This window comes from Durio zibethinus, chromosome 20 (genome assembly GCF_047325235.1).
Source record: "Durio zibethinus cultivar Kanyao isolate XHJ-2024 chromosome 20, ASM4732523v1, whole genome shotgun sequence".
Taxonomy (NCBI): domain Eukaryota; kingdom Viridiplantae; phylum Streptophyta; class Magnoliopsida; order Malvales; family Malvaceae; genus Durio; species Durio zibethinus.
In genome coordinates this window covers 9,037,048-9,056,627 of record NC_143181.1, presented here as the reverse complement: position 1 = coordinate 9,056,627, position 19,580 = coordinate 9,037,048, and the positions used below count along the sequence as shown (strand labels likewise).

At 31.4% G+C, this 19,580-nt stretch overlaps 1 protein-coding gene across 1 annotated transcript; it reads right to left on the bottom strand.

Moving 5' to 3' along the window:
* Positions 1-12,763: 12,763 nt before the first annotated feature.
* On the bottom strand, positions 12,764-18,592 carry LOC111315029 (putative oxidoreductase At4g09670). The gene is made up of 2 exons (XM_089749412.1): positions 18,008-18,592; positions 12,764-13,575 (listed from the first exon to the last, which is right to left on the bottom strand). Exons 1-2 carry the CDS (start codon positions 18,467-18,469, stop codon positions 12,955-12,957), a joined length of 1,083 nt encoding a protein of 360 aa, XP_089605538.1. The 5' UTR covers positions 18,470-18,592; the 3' UTR covers positions 12,764-12,954.
* Between the last annotated feature and the right edge of the window lie 988 nt (positions 18,593-19,580).

The following is a 19,580-nucleotide window of genomic DNA, read 5'->3' as shown; positions in this document are numbered from 1 at the left end:
TTATGGGCGTTGTAACCGACTCTCGAACCCAACCTGATTTTTCGTAGACCAAAATTTATCTTTTTGATAAACTTTAAACCCGTTTTTATAGTTTTATTAAAAAGATAAACTTTTGGGTGGCCAATCATACCCTAACAAAGATTGGTGGTGACTCCCTTTTATTTTTCTCGATTTTAAAACACCTTACGTCTGGCGGTCCAAAAATCATTAGGACAACTTGGCGACTCCACTAGGGACATTTGAGAGTGAGGCCAAAATTTTAATTATACGCTATTAGCAATGGTTGGATTTAATTGGTTTTATTTAATATTTAGTTTAAATCCCTTTGTTTTAATTTTTTAAAAGATATATATATACAAGTTAATAAACATAATAAATTGCATGATAGTTATTATTTTGATTTTGTTCTTTTGATTTATTTATTTGGATTAATACATTGCTTTACACACACTTTGCATATTCACTCGCATGTATGAGCTCTATACCCGGACTCCATCCCTTTTAGGAGGAAGTGAAGTAGCTATGCTCTCGTGAGATGATAATCTCCGCATTTGCTAGCAAAACACTTCCACTCAGATTGAACCCTTTTCGTTCATAGCCTATAATGGGTAAAGATCGAGGTTTCCTACTAGTCCAGTGTGGATGTCAGTGAGGAACAATTTGAGAACCTTTAGATGAACAAATTTTCACTCAGCATACAGTAAACCTTAGGGGACCGGCCTTCGATAGAGCATTGCCCTTTGGTAGAAATAAGAGAATAGCATTTTCTTGAAGATTTTTTTTTACATATATTTCATTACTTTGGTAGTTATCCAAAATTTACATTTTCATAAAATATTTTAGAATAGAATGAATTATTTTTAGCATTAATCCAACAAGCAAAAAAAAAAAAAATAACAAAATAAAAAGTTTTAAAAAAAAATTAAAGTTTTTTTTTTAAAGAATTCTTTGTTTATTGACTGAATAAAATTAATTTTCAAGTCCTAGTTCTTTTGTTTATCCTTTTCATTTTTTTTTTCATATTTTGTTTCATCTTTCGCATTTCATGCATCATGATGAAATAATACATGTATCCCATCCCATGCACATCATGACAAGATAATATGAGCATTCCATCTCATCCACATCAATGGACAGTGCATGCATCCCATGTTATACACTTGCTGATAAATGATACATGCCTACCTTATGCATCTTAATAAGTAGTGGTACATTCCATCTCATTACATGTTTAAAAGTAGTGTCAGTTCATTAGGATGACATAACACAAGCATTGCATTTCATGTAAAAATATAATAAGCACTTGATAGGTTCATGCATTCCATACAAGTATGCTGCATTAGTCATAGGAATACATTTCATCATTCATGTAAATATGTCATTGCATTTCATGCATATAGATTCATGAATAATAGGGTCGTATGGAACATACATTGCATTTCATATCCCACCATTCTTGCAACATAACATTGCATTTTTTGCATACATATTCATGGTTGATAAAAATTTTTATTTGGGTCTTTATACATAAAAAAATCCATTGTCATAAGTATATATGCATTTTATGACATTCTCATATTCATGTATTCATAAACATACTTTGTATGTCTTTGTTTTTGTGATATTCATTCAATAAGGGTAATAGTCTACAATTTTTTGTCTAAGTCTCGAAATACAATGTTTGTCTTGGTAGAAATTAGAATGTCAAAAATGGGAGATCAATTGGAAGTAAGGATTAGTGCTTTGGAGTTGAATCAAGAGGAATTATGGCTTGAGCTTTGAGAGATGAAACGATAAATGGCTCAATTGATAGAAATGATTAAAGGTGGTGGTGGAGTTGAGTTTCTTCCTCCTTAAGGATCATTGTCACTTTTGATTCCATCAAGTCAAGATCAATCGATTTCTTTTAGTTCTAGCACTCTTCTAGAGCATATTAAGACATTGGATGATTTGACAGTGATCGAAGTTTGGGCGAACTCAAGAGAGGAATGGGTGAACTAGCCACACAAATGACTAAGCTCAAGAGTTTGATTTTCAATAAGGAGTCACCTAGCTTCAAACAACCATCACTAACTATTTCAAGTCCTAACCCATACCTAAATCCTTATTATGACTACTTCTAACCTCCTTTCCAAGCATCTAGAATTAAGCCCCCAAGTGTCATGCAACCTTCAAAAATTTCACACTTGAATTCACATCCCCCACCTCACATTTCAGAATCGCTTGTTCAGCATGCTATCCAATCACCACTTTATCAGCCCAATCTTTAACCCAGAGTTTCTTAATTCACCTCGAGACTAACTATACCAGCACTTTTTCAACAAAGCAAACCAATCATAGGACAGAAAAACTTTGGTAACACTAAAGGAAAAGCCCTTATTGATCCAATACTCATGTCTTACACAGAGTTATACCCGCTGCTCCTAGGGAACTACCTCATTGCTCCTATCCCTGCTGAACCTCACAAACCATTTTTCCCTAAATGGTATAACCCTAATGCCCAATATGAATACCATTTTGATGATGTGGCCCATTCTTTGAAAGACTGCACAGCTTTGAAACATAGGGTGCATGGTTTGATGAAAGTCGAATATTTGAGTTTTGATGCCAAGATGAAGCTAGTTATTCACGAGAATCCTTTTTTAATCCATGCTGAGATGGTAGGTAGTGCTATAGGCAACAGTAAGGTTGGTCAGGATGATGAATAAAAACTTTTTAAAGCAAACGATTATCTTCCCCGGTAAGAATAAGTCTAGCACTTTTTGGCCTCAACCCTAGAATGGTTCGTGATGTGTAAACTTGGTACTTTTGAGAATGAATGAAAACTTCTTTTGGCCTAAATTTTTATGAATTGATGCCTCTATTCACTTTTAATAATTGGATGTCTAAAGGAGCCTGTAAAAAAAAATAATTGTTGTGAATATGCCTTCATCGAACTTTTAAGGAAGAATGATTGGGAATGTATCTAAAAACTTTTCAGACATGGTGATTTTTGGTGAAATTATAAAAAATACAATCAAGAGTGGTGGGATTAAGTTAAAATAGACGACAGATGTTAAAGAGAAAAGTACATCAAAAAAGAATAAAGAAGAGGTGCAAACAGTCACAATGGATAGGCATCTACCTAACAGCTTTATCCCATACAATCCTTATCCAACTTATCAACTCCATCACCCTGCCATAAGCCATATCTCTCAAAACTCATATCTTTGCCAACCAAGCTAGCATTTGAGCTTTCAGCAAACTCTCATCTTCAAATGGTCATTTATGATCTTGTTCTTACATTTGAATCCACCACCTAACCAACAAAGAATCAAAGAGACCAAGGAATGATCAAGAGAAATTACCCATCCCCATTTCTTACTTTTTGCTTTTGCTAATATAAGGTCGATATCTCACTCATGTGCCTCTAAAAGTAACATCAAATCCATCAGTAAAGAGTTATGGTCCCAATGGTAAGTGTGATTACCATATGAGACAATTGGCCACTCAACTGAAAAATACAGACAGTTAAAAGAAAAGGTTACAGATCTTATCAAGACTGGTATTCTGACTTTGAAGGTAATAGAACAATAGAAGTTGTTGACTCCATCCAATTGTCAAATGTGAGAAGTTGAGATGAAGATGGAGGTGTTAAGTTTTGAAAATCAGAATAGGATGATCTTTGTTTTATTTTTTACTATGTATGTATGACATGTACATCGTGTCTCTAGGAGTTATCTAACTTATTTTGGAATAATTGAATGTTTTGGATTGAAATTTCTCTTTATGCATTTGTTTGAATAAAAAATCCCACATAGGTAACTCTCAAGATTTCAAAAATTTTTTTTTTCTTTTGCGATAAAGACATAAGGATTCTTAAAGGAAATGGTGATTACTATTAGGAAAAAGCTCATCAAATACTTCCATACCTTTTCAAATACTTTCATGACCCTAATCACTCAAATAATTGGACTTATCAACCATAACCTTTCAAGGAATGTGAGTTTGAGTTCAGACCTTAAAGGGCCGATAATCTTTTCCTGGGTAAAGAACAAAAGAGATTAATTTTGAAAGTTTGTTTTGAATTTCAAAAATCATATACTCTTTCAAATTTTCTAATTGATAATTCAATGTGTGTCAAAATTTTGCTATGACCATAAATACAAAAATGCTTGAGCTTTTTTCTTAAATAACCTTTGTTTTATGTCTTAAGACACATTGAGAAAAAGAAAAACGAATCCCTTTCTGCCTAAGATAATTTATTTCATGCCTTTACACATTTTCTCTTTCTTTCACCAAGAAAATGCCAGAAAAATTTTGGAGTCCAAATAGCCTTTTTGAACTATGTAATCAATCTTATACAACTTGATCGTCATTAGAACCTTGAGTAAACAAAAGATGGGGCATTACACAAAAAAAATAAAAAAAAATAAAAAAAAGTTAAAAAAAGAGGAAAAATTAAACGAAAGGGACATATTCAATGATTTGCTCTTCTAGCCAAGTGATCATGTTTGAAATGATGAATAGCCACATTTCTCTATCTTTCTCGTACATAAAAATTATCCATTTGCTACCCATTTAAGCCTATTAAATTTTTTGTTCTAAAATAAACCCTAGCCAAGGATCATTTTCTACATTGGGGGGTAAAATTAGGATATATTCAAGATCAACTTTAAGAAAAGTATCCAATAATTGAAAGCATCTAACATGCCCTTCGGAGGTGAAAGTCTAGAGTAAAGAGTGAACAAGATTTCAATAAGAATCTCAACGATTCGAGAGATTGAATAGCTAAAGATAAAATTGAGTATTTTCAAGAAAGAGTAAAAAAACTTTTGAGATAAGAATATGAAGCTTCAACCAAAATAAAAAATAAAAAAAAATCAAAAATAAAAAAGGAGAAAATATTTACCTTGAAAATGAGAATTCAAGGCAAAAAAAAAAAAAGGAGTGAGTAAAGTTGTTAAAATTAAAGCCAAATGTTTCAAAAAAAAAGGGGCAAAGGAAGAAAGTCAAAGAATGCTCATCAGGATCCTTGGCCTAATTACCCTGAATAACATATTTTGAGCCTGTTTACCCATTCTTTTAAAACTCTTAACCTTGGCCTACATTACATACCTTGAAAAGTCCATTTTGATCAAATGTTGACACTTGGATTGAAGAGCAATGTCCTTGAATTTGTATATACTTGTTGAATTCTTCATTGATAGAAAATATAGCTCTAAGGTGAAAACCTTAAAAGGACAATTTAGAGCTAAAGACATTTTTGAGGCCCCAAAATGAATTTTAGAGTTTCAAGGTTCTATCCGAAACAAAAAATCTTGATGTAAAGCCTTTTGAAAGACCAATACCCACTAAAGACCTTTCATTTTAACAAAAAAATAAAAATAAAAAAAAGAAACCAACCATGTCGTCTTCCCAAATCTTGTTTGGAAAGTAATGGCTAGTTTTGACTCACATTGAAGTATCATGTTTTCAGTAAAAAAAAAAGTGTTCTAAAAAAATTATCTCTTTTGTGAGCCCAAGAGAAATCTTCGTAACTTTCGTCGAGCTTTTCATGAGATATGCCCACTAGTGAAAAGAGTTGAATTGTCAATTACCATGCCATTCATAAGCTTTTTAAATAGTAGTCATTAACTTCCAAGAGATTCGGAAGTCTTGAATCTTATATTTTTCATTAATTACGAAGATACTTTATGTGAGGTAATTTTTGATCACTTTTAAAAATTTTCAAGATTATTTGAGTATTTTGTACATAATACTGAGATCATTTTTTTTTTATGAAAATGAAACAATGAAAATTTAAACAAATTTTTTTTTTTAAAAAGGGGCAAGAAGAGTCTTTGTATTTGCATTGCTTGCATCTGCATCACAAGAAAGACATTCGTATTTGCATCACTTGCATTGGCATTTGTATAAGACATTTGCATTCACACCGTAAGAAGAATTTGTATTTGCATTATAGCATCTGCATCCTAAGAAAAGGTATATGTAAGGGCATCTACATGAAAAGGACATTGTCATTTGCATTATGAAAAAGTCAGATGTATCAAGCATTTGCATTCTTATGTTGGCATTGACATTTGCATCGACATTTCCATTAGCATCATTTGATGAGAATAGACATTTGTATCATGTTTGCATTTATCAACTTTGTAAGTATTAAAAACAAAAAAAAAAGAAAAAAAAAGGGGCATGTTTTTAAAGTTTTAAAGTCTCTGTTTAAGAGGAACCAATTTCAATCAAGGTTTCAAAGCCTCTATTTAGAGGGAACCTTCCTCAGAAAAGACCTTTAGAGTTTCAAAAATCTTTGATCAAGCGAAAGCCATGTTTAAAAAAATGTTCAAATTTTTAAAGTTTCATTGCCTCTGATTATGAGGAGCATTCAAAGATTTTGAGATTTGTAAGACCTCCGGGCATAATCTCTAAGACCTCCGAGTACAACTTTAAAGACCTCCGGGCATAATTTTGATTCGTGGTGTTATCTCGATTGATTCTTTATTTTTTGAATTACGGTGTTATCCCAATCGATTCTGTAAGATCTTCGGACATGATTTCTAAGACCTCCAGGCATAATTTTGATTCACGGTGTTATCTCGATCGATTCTTTATCATTCGACTTGCGATGTTATCCCAGTCGATTCTGTAAGACCTCCGAACATGATTCTGTAAGACCTCTGGGCATGATTCTGTAAGACCTTCGGGCATAATCTCTAAGACAATCGAGCACAACTTTCAAGATCTCTGGGTATAATTTTGATTCACGGTGTTATCCCGATCGATTCCTTATCTTTTGATTTATGGTGTTATATCAGTCGATTTTGTAAGACCTCCGGGCATGATTTCTAAGACCTTCGAGTATAATTTTGATTCGTGGTGTTATCCCGATTGATTCCTTATCTTTCGACTCGCGGTGTTGTCCCAATCGATTCTGTAAGACCTTCGGGCATGATTTTTAAGACCTTTGGGCATAATTTTGATTCGCGATTTTATCCCGATCGATTCTTTATCTTTTGACTTACGATATTATCCCAATCGATTCTGTAAGACCTTCGGACATAATTTCTAAAACCTTCAGGTATAATTTTGATTCACGATGTTATCCCGATCGATTTCTTATCTTTTGATTTGCGATGTTATCCCAGTCGATTCTGTAAGACCTCCGAGCATGATTTCTAAGACCTCCAAGCATAATTTTGATTCGCGGTGTTATCCCGATCGATTCCTTATCTTTCAACTTGCAGTGTTATCCCAGTCGATTCTATAAGACCTTCAGATATGATTTTTAAGACCTCCGGGCATAATTTTGATTAGCGATATTATCCCGATTAATTCTTGATCTTTTGACTTGCGATGTTATCCCAATCGAATCTGTAAGACCTCCGGGCATGATTTCTATGACCTCCGAGCATAAATTCGATTCGCGGTATTATCCTGATCGATTCTTGATTTTTTGACTTACGGTGTTGTCCTATCGATTCTGTAAAACTTCCAAGCATGATCTCTAAGACCTCCGGGCATAAATTCGATTCACGGTGTTATTTCGATCGATTCACTATTTTTCGACTTGCAATGTCATCCCAATTGTTTTGTGTTTTAAAAAAAGAAAATCACAGTTTGCTTCCAGACAAAATCGTTGTCTTTGTCTTTGTTCTATTCCTGATTCTTAGCAATGTGCAAATAGGGACAGCTGTAGACACCGATTTTATCCGGGTTTACTATTAAAATTAATAATAATAACAATAATAATAATAAATATATTTTTAAAAAATAATTATTAATTATTAAAAAAAAGAAAAGAAAGAGAAAATATGAAAAATAAAAAAAATAAAAAAAATAAAAAGTAGGGTGGCTGGTGTACGGCGCTGCTACCGCCCCCGACCAGCCCCCTGTCCAGCCACCAGACCAGATAGCCACCCTTCCACGCCTATGACCACCATCTATCCCCCTATTTGAAGCTCTTTAAAACCCACAGCCTCTTCCCTTTCAACCTCTCTCTCGGACATCCCCTCTCGAAAACATTTGGACAAATCTTCGAAACCTCCAGACATACTGCCCACAACACCCTCTCGGACACCCAGACAAACCAAAAAAAAAAACCTTTCAACCCACACCAACCACGAAAATAGAAATAAAAAAAAATGAAAAATAGTCCTCCCCGTAAGGAGAAACCTCGGCGTCGAGCTCCCTGTAAAAACAAAGAAAATAGATCAGTTTTAGTCTAAAAAAAAAAAGACAGAAAACTTCAAGCTCCGATCTACGACGATCGGGCGTTTCTGGCGAAAAGAAAGCCAGATATGGAAAGAGAGCACTGAAGAGAGTTGCCAGAATAATTTTTACATTTTTTGACGATTGAAAACCACCGGCAACGACCAGCGGTGGTGACCCAAGTGGCTGCCGATGCAGTGGTCCGACAACCGGACAGCGAGAGCCCTAGAGCTCTCTTTCCCTCTTTTTTTTTTTTTGAAATAGGAGAAGAATAACCAAAAAAATTTTTTTGGTTTTACATAAAAGGTTACAATCCAAAACAACATCGTTTCGGCCAAGGAGGATCTGCACGTTGATCCGGATCTGACCCGAGATCCACGCAACCCGACTCGTTGACTCGTTCTTTCAACAGCTGCTGATCGATCCAATTGAACCGGTCTGAACCGGATTGAACCGTAGACTTTCACCTGAACGCAGATTAAACCGTCAAACCGGTTCAGACTGGCTTTGACCAGTCTAGTTCAGGTAAAAAATTTTTTTTTTTTTTTTAAATTTTTTTTTCTAAATTTTTTATATATTATTATTTTTGTTATTTTTAGTATATTTTTATATTTATGCATGATAAGTTCTTAAATTTGTTATAATAAATGTTTAATTATTTTAATAATAATAAAATTGAAAACAAGTAATAATTAAAAATATATATTAAAAATGTTAAAAAAAATAATTATTTTTTATTATTTTCCTTGACTAGATGTTGGAGGAAATAAAAATAATTTTTTAAAAATAATTTCACCTAGATGTTGGAGAATTATTATTAATAAATTTTCATAAAAAGAGATATATGAGAAATTATTAATTAAATTTCAAAAATCACTAAAATCAAACTTGCTCCGAAAATCCACCTAGATGTTGGGAATTTTTAGAAATATTTACATTTTTTTTAAAACCGAAACCTCAAATTTTAAAACCAAAACAATAGGTTTCTAAAACTCCTAAAATCCAAAATCCTAAAATCCGAAACCTCTAAAAATCTAAAATCCCCTAAATTCAAACCCCTAAAATTCGAAACCCCTAAAATCCCAACCCCAAAATCCAAAATCTCTGAAATCCAAACTCTTAAATTAAAACCCCAAACCACAAAACTCAAACCCTAAAATCTCCAAGCTCTAAAATCAAAACCCTAAACCTTTAATATTCTAAAATTCAAGCCTTAAAACTCTCTAAACCTTAAAATCAAACCTTCAAAACCTCTACTCATGCACTTACTCAAAACCTCCTAAAAATCCTAAGGACATGTGTGAAAATTCCATTTGAAGCAATTTGTTCTCGAATGCCACCTAGATGATGGGATATTTAGAAAATTTTACTTCGTTAAGTCTTTTCACACGATTTCTTAATTCGTATTAATAATAAGATTAATAAATAAAAAGTATCACAGTAAATTGGGATCTTAAATATAAACAGTTGCACCTACGCTCTGCCTAGATGTTGGAGAGTCGTGATGGTCTCATTATACTTAAGAATCTAACTTTTAAATTGCATTTCATTTTATATGACATTCATTAGCATACATACATTAGCATGTTATTATTAGTAATTATTTGAACTATTCTGTCTTTAATTTTTATTTACTACTTGATGATAAAATATTTTATAATAAAAAACAATAATACTTTTTTAAAAAAAAATTATGATATTACAAAATAAAATAAAAATAACATTCCGAAAGAAATAATTCTTGGTACTCAGCCTAGATGTTGGAGAGTTACCAACAATTTTCTATAAAGAGCGTTATTTCATTTTAAGGATTGTTGTGTTAAATCTTAAATGAAAAGAGTTATTTAAATTCTACTTAGATGTTGGAGAATTTTAAGATAATTCTTTAACTTAAAGATTTTCCTAATATTTCTAAATAAAAATTTTAGCAAAAATATTTTTTAAAATGAAGGGAATTAGTATTAAATTTCAAGTCAAAACTATTTTTATCCAACACCGAAAATAGCACATAATTAAATGGTACCAATTTATGGGCGTTGTGGGGGTGCTAATCCTTTCCCACACATAACCAATTCCCGAACCCAACCTGATTTTTCGTGGACCAAAATTTATCTTTTTGATAAACTTTAAACTCGTTTTTATAGTTTTATTAAAAAGATAAACTTTTGGGTGGCCAATCATACCCTAACAAAGATTGGTAGCGACTCCCTTTTATTTTTCTCGATTTTAAAACGTCTTACGTTTGACGGTCCCAAAACTGTTACGACAACCTCACAGTCCTCTTCACACCCTTCAATAAGAAATTGATACAACTATGACTTCATACATTTATGACCAATTGAATACTTGGCTCTACTTTAATAGCAAAGCCTCTTTTTTCTCATTTCCTCCATTGTAGCTAGAGTAAGCCTTTTAGTAATGGTCTTAAAGCTATTAGTGCTACTATTAAGGAACTTGGGTTGATTGGTTTGCTAGCTGGAATTTTTAGTATTGTTGAAGTTCAATAAGTTGGAGTTAGGTGAAACCTTTGGTGTTGGCAATAAGAGAAGTAAGGTACTATTTTTAGTAGAAACAATACTAGTAGAATGGTAAGAGGATGAAAAAGATGATTTAAAGAATGAAGTGGTTCATTTCAAGTTGGGTTGGATGATAGTCTTAATATTTTTAGCTAAATGTGAAGCTTGGTTTAAAGTTGTGGATCTAAACAACCTAATAGATTAGGATATATCTGGTTTTAAATTACTAATGAACAATACTCAAGACATAGTTACTAATGAAAAACACTCAAGACATAGGAATCAGATAGCTGCATCTAAGAAAGCCAATAAAATCTTCATAAAATTGTTTAACATAAGTGGTTTGTTTAAGTTCTATGAATTCGGCCATAGGATCCTAATACTTTTCATATACAAATTCATCTTTCATGTCTTTGATATACCCTGCCTAGTTCTAATTTTCAAACCCCTTTTGAGACCTAGTATAGTATTGGGGTCACCATAGAGTTTTTCCCTCCAAGTTCAACATTACTTGCCTTACCTTACTACTAATAGGTACTTTCTCAACTTCAAAATACTATTCTAACTTCATAAACCAACCTTTAAAGTCCTCATCATTAAACTTAAGATAATCCCTTTAAAGATTCTAGATGAATAAAAAATGATGTACCTATTCTGGGTTGTTGTTAGGGGATTGTTAAAAAACACCTCAACCACAAGGGACTTGTCCACTTCATGATTGAGGTTGTTTCTTTTCCTAGCCTTTTCTATAGTGTGCTCACCGAAGCTTGGTCACCCTTAAATGCACTTGATATTGAGTTCTTTTCCCTAGTAGTCATCATCTCTAAAAACTATTTAAGCTTAAACCTCATTTTTGTAAACTATATATCCATCTTGAAATCAAACTGATCAATCTTGGAATCTGTTGCTACATCTCCATTTGAAGCTTAGCTACATCTTGCTAAGTTTGTTGAATCTGCTTTTGAAGTAGAATAGAAATTCCATCAGCCATTGGTGATAAGTCATGGCTCTAATACCAAATGATGCAAACTGACTTTAAATATAGAGCAAGATAGTTATCTTAAAAAAAGAAAATTTAAAGAAGGAAGAAGAACACAAAATGTTTAGAAGAAAGAAAAAGATAATTCTATTCCAATGATTCATACTATACATCCCTCCTCTTTTTAGTACTGTAAGCTAGCAACCTTCAATTGAATCCGAGAATCTCGGATGCCAATGCTACATTCTCTCTCTCCCTTCATAACATTAATATAAACACTCATAAGGAAATTGGATTCTATTAAACACAGATATTACAGAAACTAAAAGAAGTCCAATAAAATAGGTCCAACAACAATAGTAAATAAATCCAACTGTAGTCCAATCTTTTAAGCCCACAATGTTGAGTTTAAATCGTTTGATGTTCCGGCAATTTAAGGATTGGGCCATCTTGAGCTTTAAACATTTCGTATTCACTTTTGGTTTAAAGCATTTCAAGTTTAAATAATTTAGTTTCAAATCATTTTGAATTTAGGTTGGTTTGTTTCATGTTCATACAATTTTAAGTTTGGACCGTATGGAGTTTCAATCATTTCAGATTGAGTCTATTTTGGGTTTGATCAATCTCCGGTTAATTACAATTAGGTCTTCTTTGTAAGGGTTTCTAATAGGATATGTTGATGAGTTCGGTATTATTGCAAGTTGGGGAAAACTATGGGTTCATATCTCTTTAAGATTCAGTTGCTTCGAGTTTTTCAACTACGGATGTTCAGAATGGTGGCGGCCAACTGTGAATCCGACGTCCATAGATGAGGGTACTGTCAACATTCGTAGAATTAATACTGCTACTGGTGAGGCAGAAAGGGCGTTTTACTACTAGAAAAAAAAAAGGTGGCTAACTTTTTCTGTTTCACCAACAACTGCTGCAAAATAGCTATGTATCAAAAATCCCCACTCCGCTACCACCAAAATTAAGCAGGTCTATAGCAATATAACAATCCACAATCATTACTAAAACAGTAATAATCCTTAAAGAACACATTGTTCAACGGGGGACAGGCCGACAGGGAAAGAGAGGAAACTGCTAACATCCGCAATACCAACATTGCAGGTCGTCTGGCTTCTTATTCAACTAAAACAAGCAGTTTAGAGAAGTTCACATTTCATACTAGAAAGCACAGCACAACAGGCACAGTCTCACAATTCATGTCCAAGTAGGTGTGACAGCCCATAGAAACACTAGTAATTCTAACATTCATAAATAATTAAAAGCTCAGCTCACAATTTCAACAGGCTCAAAACCCTTCTCAACGGATGCGTTGACAGCATCCACAACCAATTGTGTCTTCCTACTGGTTGTCGGCCACTTATTATCTGGCTGAGCACCATTTTTTTTAATATTTCCAACCAAGCCAGCAAACTCTCTCACCATGCAGGCTTCCTGAGGTAGGTCTACGTTGACATTGTGTTCACTTGGAATCGGCACCCATCCTGTTCCAAGCTCATTATATCGAGCTTTTGAGGATGTAGTATAAGAGGCCTCATGCTCTTGGTAAGGAATGATAAAATCTGTGAGATGCAAAGTTCCAAATGTTCCTATAGCAGTGATATTCATTGTCAGATTTGATAAGAAAGAGCAATTGAAGGTTGCAGTTTTGCCATCTTCCCAGTGTAGTGAAGCCCCACAATCAAGTATTAACCCTTCTTCATTGACAACAGGACCTCGCAAGGCTGTAACGGTCTTGGGCGGCTCATAGTCAGCTGCCCACAGGATTGACCTGATGCCATACCATCCAGCATCACCAAGAGCACCAAGAGTGTCAAGATCTGGCTTCACACGAATGTTATTCTGGAAAAACTCCGGAGGGGCAAAATATGTGAAGCAGCTATGTACCTGAGGAAGCCAAAGGTTTTTAATCAATATTGTCATTCTCAGTTAAAATTACACAGCTTAAGAAAAATACTTGTATTGTTATTTTAAAACAAATACTTATTAAAATTTAATTTGAGAAAAATTTGTAATCAATCCAATTTATCCTTCTTGAACTATTTATCTATATTTGAGCTAACAAATAAAAACTTAAAAAAATCCTCAGCAACTATATTTTAGGTGTTGTGTCTTTGGGCCATTATTTTAAGCTCCGTTTCATATCAAAATATCAATTCTACTCATTTGCTTTATCCTTTATAAAACCCTTTCTTCGAACCCCAACTAAGCTTATGTCCGGTGGCCATAAAAACTCGATCTGTGTTCGTATCATTGTTGATAATGAACTTTTTTTTTTTTACTAAGCCAAAATAAAACTTTATTAAAAGTAACAAAATGACTACAAATATCCGAATACAATAAAGCACAGATAGAATAGAGGCCCCAAAGAAAATATATTAACACCATATGAGAAATCCAAGAGTAGTGTAATTATCAACAATTCCAACAGTCACAGATAGGTCAACAGTAAAAATATAGATTTAGAAAGCCGTAAATACAAAAGAATCCAACTAAGCATCCGTCAAAAAGATTCTGAGCTAATTCCTTCATCAAGTCAACATCCAATATGAACATTCATATTTATAGACCATTAGTTGTATTTGTTTTCTTTCCCTTCATCTGCAACCCACAAGATTTAAGATTTTCCATTCTAAACAAATATTCATGTCCTAGCTAATTATCTTTTTTTGTTTTTTCATCCAACTAAGAAGCAAAATTACTAAGACTTTCAAATTCTTATCTATGGCGAGACCAAAGCACTCTGTTTAGTCTCCTTGATATTTGGCATGAGATTCTCCCCACTCAATTTTCTTTATGACGTCTGTGTCACAGCAAACATACTCTACCTGCTTCCCTAAAACACTTGGTGTGGTCTGACCCACCCTACCTAGCCTCGCTGAAATGCTCGGTGCCCGCATACCCTACTAGGGCACTTGATGTGGCCACTTGCCACATGATCATTATCCTATTCTTGTAAATTTGGCTTATTGGAATGTACACATTTATATGTTCAAAGACTTCTCCTTTCTTATTCGAAGTGAGATTAAAACACGGTATCCTCTTCTTTTGAAGCGTTTGATCTGACACAAAACCTCTCCTAGCATCTTACATTACTCTATGGGGTTTAATGCTCGTCTAATGAGCCTCGGTCTTGGTTCTAAATTGACAACTTAACAACCAACAAAAGCTTTTGCCAAACCAATAAATGAATCATGGTCCAACAAGGTAGCACGAATGCCTCATGTTTTAACAATAAACAAGCCATAAGCATCGGCTGAAGAGGTTCAGAAAAACACTAGGTTCTGGATTAACAGGAATACACGATAACTCCATCACCCAAACACAGACAGTCTTAATACATTGCAGTCAAATTAGGTGAAGGGCACTAAATATAATACCTGAGTAAAGCAAGTTGCTCATTTCTAAAAACATTAAGTACCGCATACAAAGACGCAAACATTTATCAATTTTAAGAAGTTGACAACATTCCATTGCCTAATTTATTACAAATATCAGGCAATTACTAAAAGGCATCATAACTCTAGCTCAAAATAATATTTATAAAAACAAATAAAAATAAAATAAAAATCAATAATATGCTAATCTTTTTAAAAACATAATGTTTTCTACCTTATCGAATTGACCCACTTAACTTTTGAAATTGAATAATATATATAATATGGTCTATAACTCTTTATTAAAAGAATTTCAAAGGTATTAGAGACTGACAGTTGTCCAAACGGATAAGGAAGAAATTTGTAAAATTTTTAAGATGGCATTTAGTTCTTGGAATCTTAGATCCCCTTTGAGAATATGATTTCAGAGGAAATTACTTTATTAGATAGATTTTGAAAATGAATGATTCTTGCATTTGGTAACTCTTACGGAAACATAAAAATTTTATGTTTAGTTAGAAAAATGTTATATTATTTAATAAAGTTTTTTAATATATTATCTTCAATGTCATGTGAATAACATATGATATATAAGTATATTTAAATTATTTATTTATTTAACATGTAAATAGTTTATTTAACATGATAATTTATATATTTTTTAAATTATTAAAAATTTTAAAAGACTAAAATTATCTATATATAAAATAATCCTTTTGTAAATAAATATTTGAATCTATATTCTATTCAATTGCATGGAATCTAATTACTATCGTAACATTACATGCCTCAATGCAAAGCCAACATACGATTCTATCTTCGTGATAAGATCGATGTGGAAGTTGGAAGGAATATGGTAAACCTCTTCTGAGGGTTTCCGAAGACAAAGCTCCCAAAATAAATTTTATGTATAGTATATTTTAAATTGTATTGTACATATAATATATTTAAAATGTAAATTATTTATTTAATATATAATTTATTTATTTAACATGTAAATTATGAAAATATATTATAATTATTTTCATAATATATTTTATAATAGACAACATTTGTTGTCTTAAAACGTAGTCCATGTTTGTGATCCTAAAATTATTTAAGAAGCTTTTTGAAAAATAATTTTTTTCATAATATATTTTAACAATGATTATGTTTTTAATCATAGAAAATAATCTTTTGTTGAAACTGAAAAATTCTCAATAATAAGTTTTTATAATGTATTTTCAACAAAAACTACATTTTTAATAAAAAACTTGTTTTTGTTAAAATTATAGAATTCTAAAAAATAAATTTCTTTTATAATATAATTTTAACAAAAACCATGTTCTTAATCATAAAAACATTGTAAACAATAAAATTCTAAAAAATAAATTTTTTTTCATTATATATTTTCAACAAAAATCGTACTCCAAAAAATATTTTTTTATAATATATTTCAATAAAAGTCACATTTTTAATCTTAAAAACATTATTTTTGTTGAAACTATAGAATACTCGTAATGTAGTTTCAACAAAATTCACGTTTTTAATATGTAAAATATTATCTTTATTGAAATTATAAAATTATTGTTTTTGTTGAAATTATAGAATGTTGAAAAAAAATTAAAATTTTGTACTTTCAACATAAATTTCATTTTTATCTTAAAAACATAATATTTATTAAAATTATGAAATTTAATAATTAAATTTTTAATTAATTGAAAAAAAAATTTTAATTATATAAAATTCAATTAATATCTATTTTTGAAAAGAGTTTTATATTTTTTATAAAAATAAAAATATGGAGATAAAGAAAAGAGAAGAAATAAAAATTAAAAGAATTATGCAAATAAATTTTTTATTTGTATCAAATGTTTTATAGATTTGCGATAACAATCTTTAAAAACAAGCTTTAAACTTATTATGTATAGGAATTGTCTTTTTCCATTTAAAATTTTGATCTTATGATCTTATGTATTTATTATAATTTGTATTGAATATATGCATTATTTTAGTTTTAAAAAGTGATATATTAAATTAAGTTTGTGATTGTGGAATATTTAATTTTAATTATTAATTAAATAAAAACGAGTTTTAATCATTAAAAAGTGTTATTGTATTAATATAAAATAAGTTATTGCATATATATAAATAATATTTTAATTACTCAATTTATATTTATTAAAATTAAAATAAATATTCATAAATAAAAAATATATATCTAAACGAAACTCGAGACACATTCTATTTAGTATAAAAATAATGTTTTTCCTATTTTTGACATCATTAAAATTTATTTAAATTTGTTATGAAATCATAAAAAAATAAATTTTCATTTTCATTTTTACATTTATTTAATTTGGGAATTCTAATACTAATTATCTTTCACTACAAGTCTAAGTTTAATTTGTGAGTTAAAAAAATTATTCGACATGCATTTCTATTGTTTTTTTTAATTAATCTCATTTTATCTTTATATTAATTTTAGTTTGTTACTGTTTTTTGTTGAAATTCTCTTTTTTTTTTCCTTTCATTTTATTGTCATCACACTTTGCAATTATATTTATTCTTTAATTATCTCGATAATACATATTATATATGAGTTTAATCTAATTTGTAATTGATTGATTTATTTTAATTAATATCATATGTAATTAGTTATATGACAACACAAATGTAATTTCATTGTAAAAGAAAATTTTATTGTATCATCTATTTATTTGAATTTTTTTAAAGATTATGATTGGCATTAGAGAAAAATAAAAAACTAGCACAACTAATGAGATTATTGAGATAAATTTTCATTATAAATCAATTATAAAAAATATTTATTTAATTTAAAAATTATATTATATTGTGAAATATTTTTTATATTTAATTTCTTTGTATTAAGCAACAAAATATTATAAAAATTCCATAATAAAAGAAAAAAAAATTGAACCGAAACCCGGTAAAATATTTACCGTTTTAAGCTGACCAAACCGCTCCTTATCGTCTAAAAACTCCTTCATTTTCTGCGTCCTGGGATGATGCACCCACATGGTCCCATCCATAATCTGAACCCCATTTTCATCACATGCCTTTAGAATCTGATCAAACTCAGCCACGTTCAATGCCACGGGCTTCTCCAATAGCAGATGCTTCTTTTTCTGAGCAGTCAATACGGCCCATTTCAGGTGGAGACTAGTGGGTAGGGGCAAATAAACCGCGTCGACGTCGGGGTCGTCTAAAAGGGATTCGTAGGAGCCGTAGACCTTGGCTTCAGGTGGGAACCCATTGGCCTTGGCGAAATTGGCCGCTTTGTCGAGGGAGCGGCTGGCGATGGCGGAGAGAGTAGCGTTAGGAGCTAGTAGGATAGCTCGTGAGACTCTGCGGGCTATCTCAGCGCAGCCGATGATGCCAAATCTGATTGGATTATCAGCCATCTTTTAGTGTGGTGGCAGTGCTTTGGTGATGCTTCTCTTATGAAATTAGAAGATAAAGAGAGAATAATAGTGAGAAAGAAAAGAGTAAAGAGAGAGAATAAAATATGCTTTTCAAACAACCAATTGCATAAGAGGATGAACGGCACTCTTATTTTTACAATTTTATAATGTCTATACTAGCAATACCGAGAATCTCAGACTATTCCTTACACTTCAGACGCACACCGAAAGTTAGGCTAAATAAATTTATCATCTGTCCACTTAAACTGGCCTAAGTCCGAGAACATTGGCTTTACAATATTTTAAATGCCATTATTGTTCAGCCTGCATCGATACTCCCCAACAAAAAGATTCTTGTCCTGGAAGATTAAAGGTAGTATACTTCTTTATAAATTCATATAAAACCTCCATTGTTGCATCCTCAGAGGAGGAGTTTGTTCATTGTTCTAAAACCTCAAAGACTGCTTTGTCATCCTTGTTAACCATCCTCCTGTCAATAAGGTTTTATGGTTCTTTAACAATTGTTCCATCCTCTCGCACAACAGCCGCTAACGTTTATTTTAGATTCATTTGGATAGAATAGTGAAATTGATTTTAGGGATACAAAAAAATAGTAGTAAAAATAAAAATAATTACTATAATAATAAAATTAAATAAGTAGTGCGAATACATGTTTAAATGTAAACGTAATGACGACGATGAGATTAATTATAATGAGAATATAAATGATCATTAAAATTAATAGATTAAAATTTGTATCTAATAATAAAATTTTAAATTATTTAATATTTACAAATTTTATTTAAATTATTAGTTATATTAAGTTAATAAAAATATTTTATAATTTTTAAATTAAAGATCAAAATGAAAACAAAAATAACATTGGTTCAATTGGTATTAAAATATGGTTTAAAGAGCAAAATAAAAAAAAAAAACAAAAACAAAAAACCAAAACCCACGTCGCACCTATTTGATCAAAAATAGCCAATCAATTATTTGCCCTCATAGCATGTGTTGGCCACCTATTTGGGTGTCTTATGAAAGGTGAACACAGAAAAGGATGATAACCATCCCTTACCAAGAGTCTAGTTCATCCAAACGAAACCTTAGA

What these genes read in the sequence shown, in the direction of transcription:
- LOC111315029 (XM_089749412.1), bottom strand. Translation starts at nt 18,469, where the DNA reads ATGGCTGATAATCCAATCAGATTTGGCATCATCGGCTGCGCTGAGATA. An exon ending in GGTTTGGTCAGCTTAAAACG is followed by an intron (nt 13,576 to 18,007) that starts GTAAATATTTTA and finishes TGGCTTCCTCAG; the next exon opens with GTACATAGCTGCTTCACATA.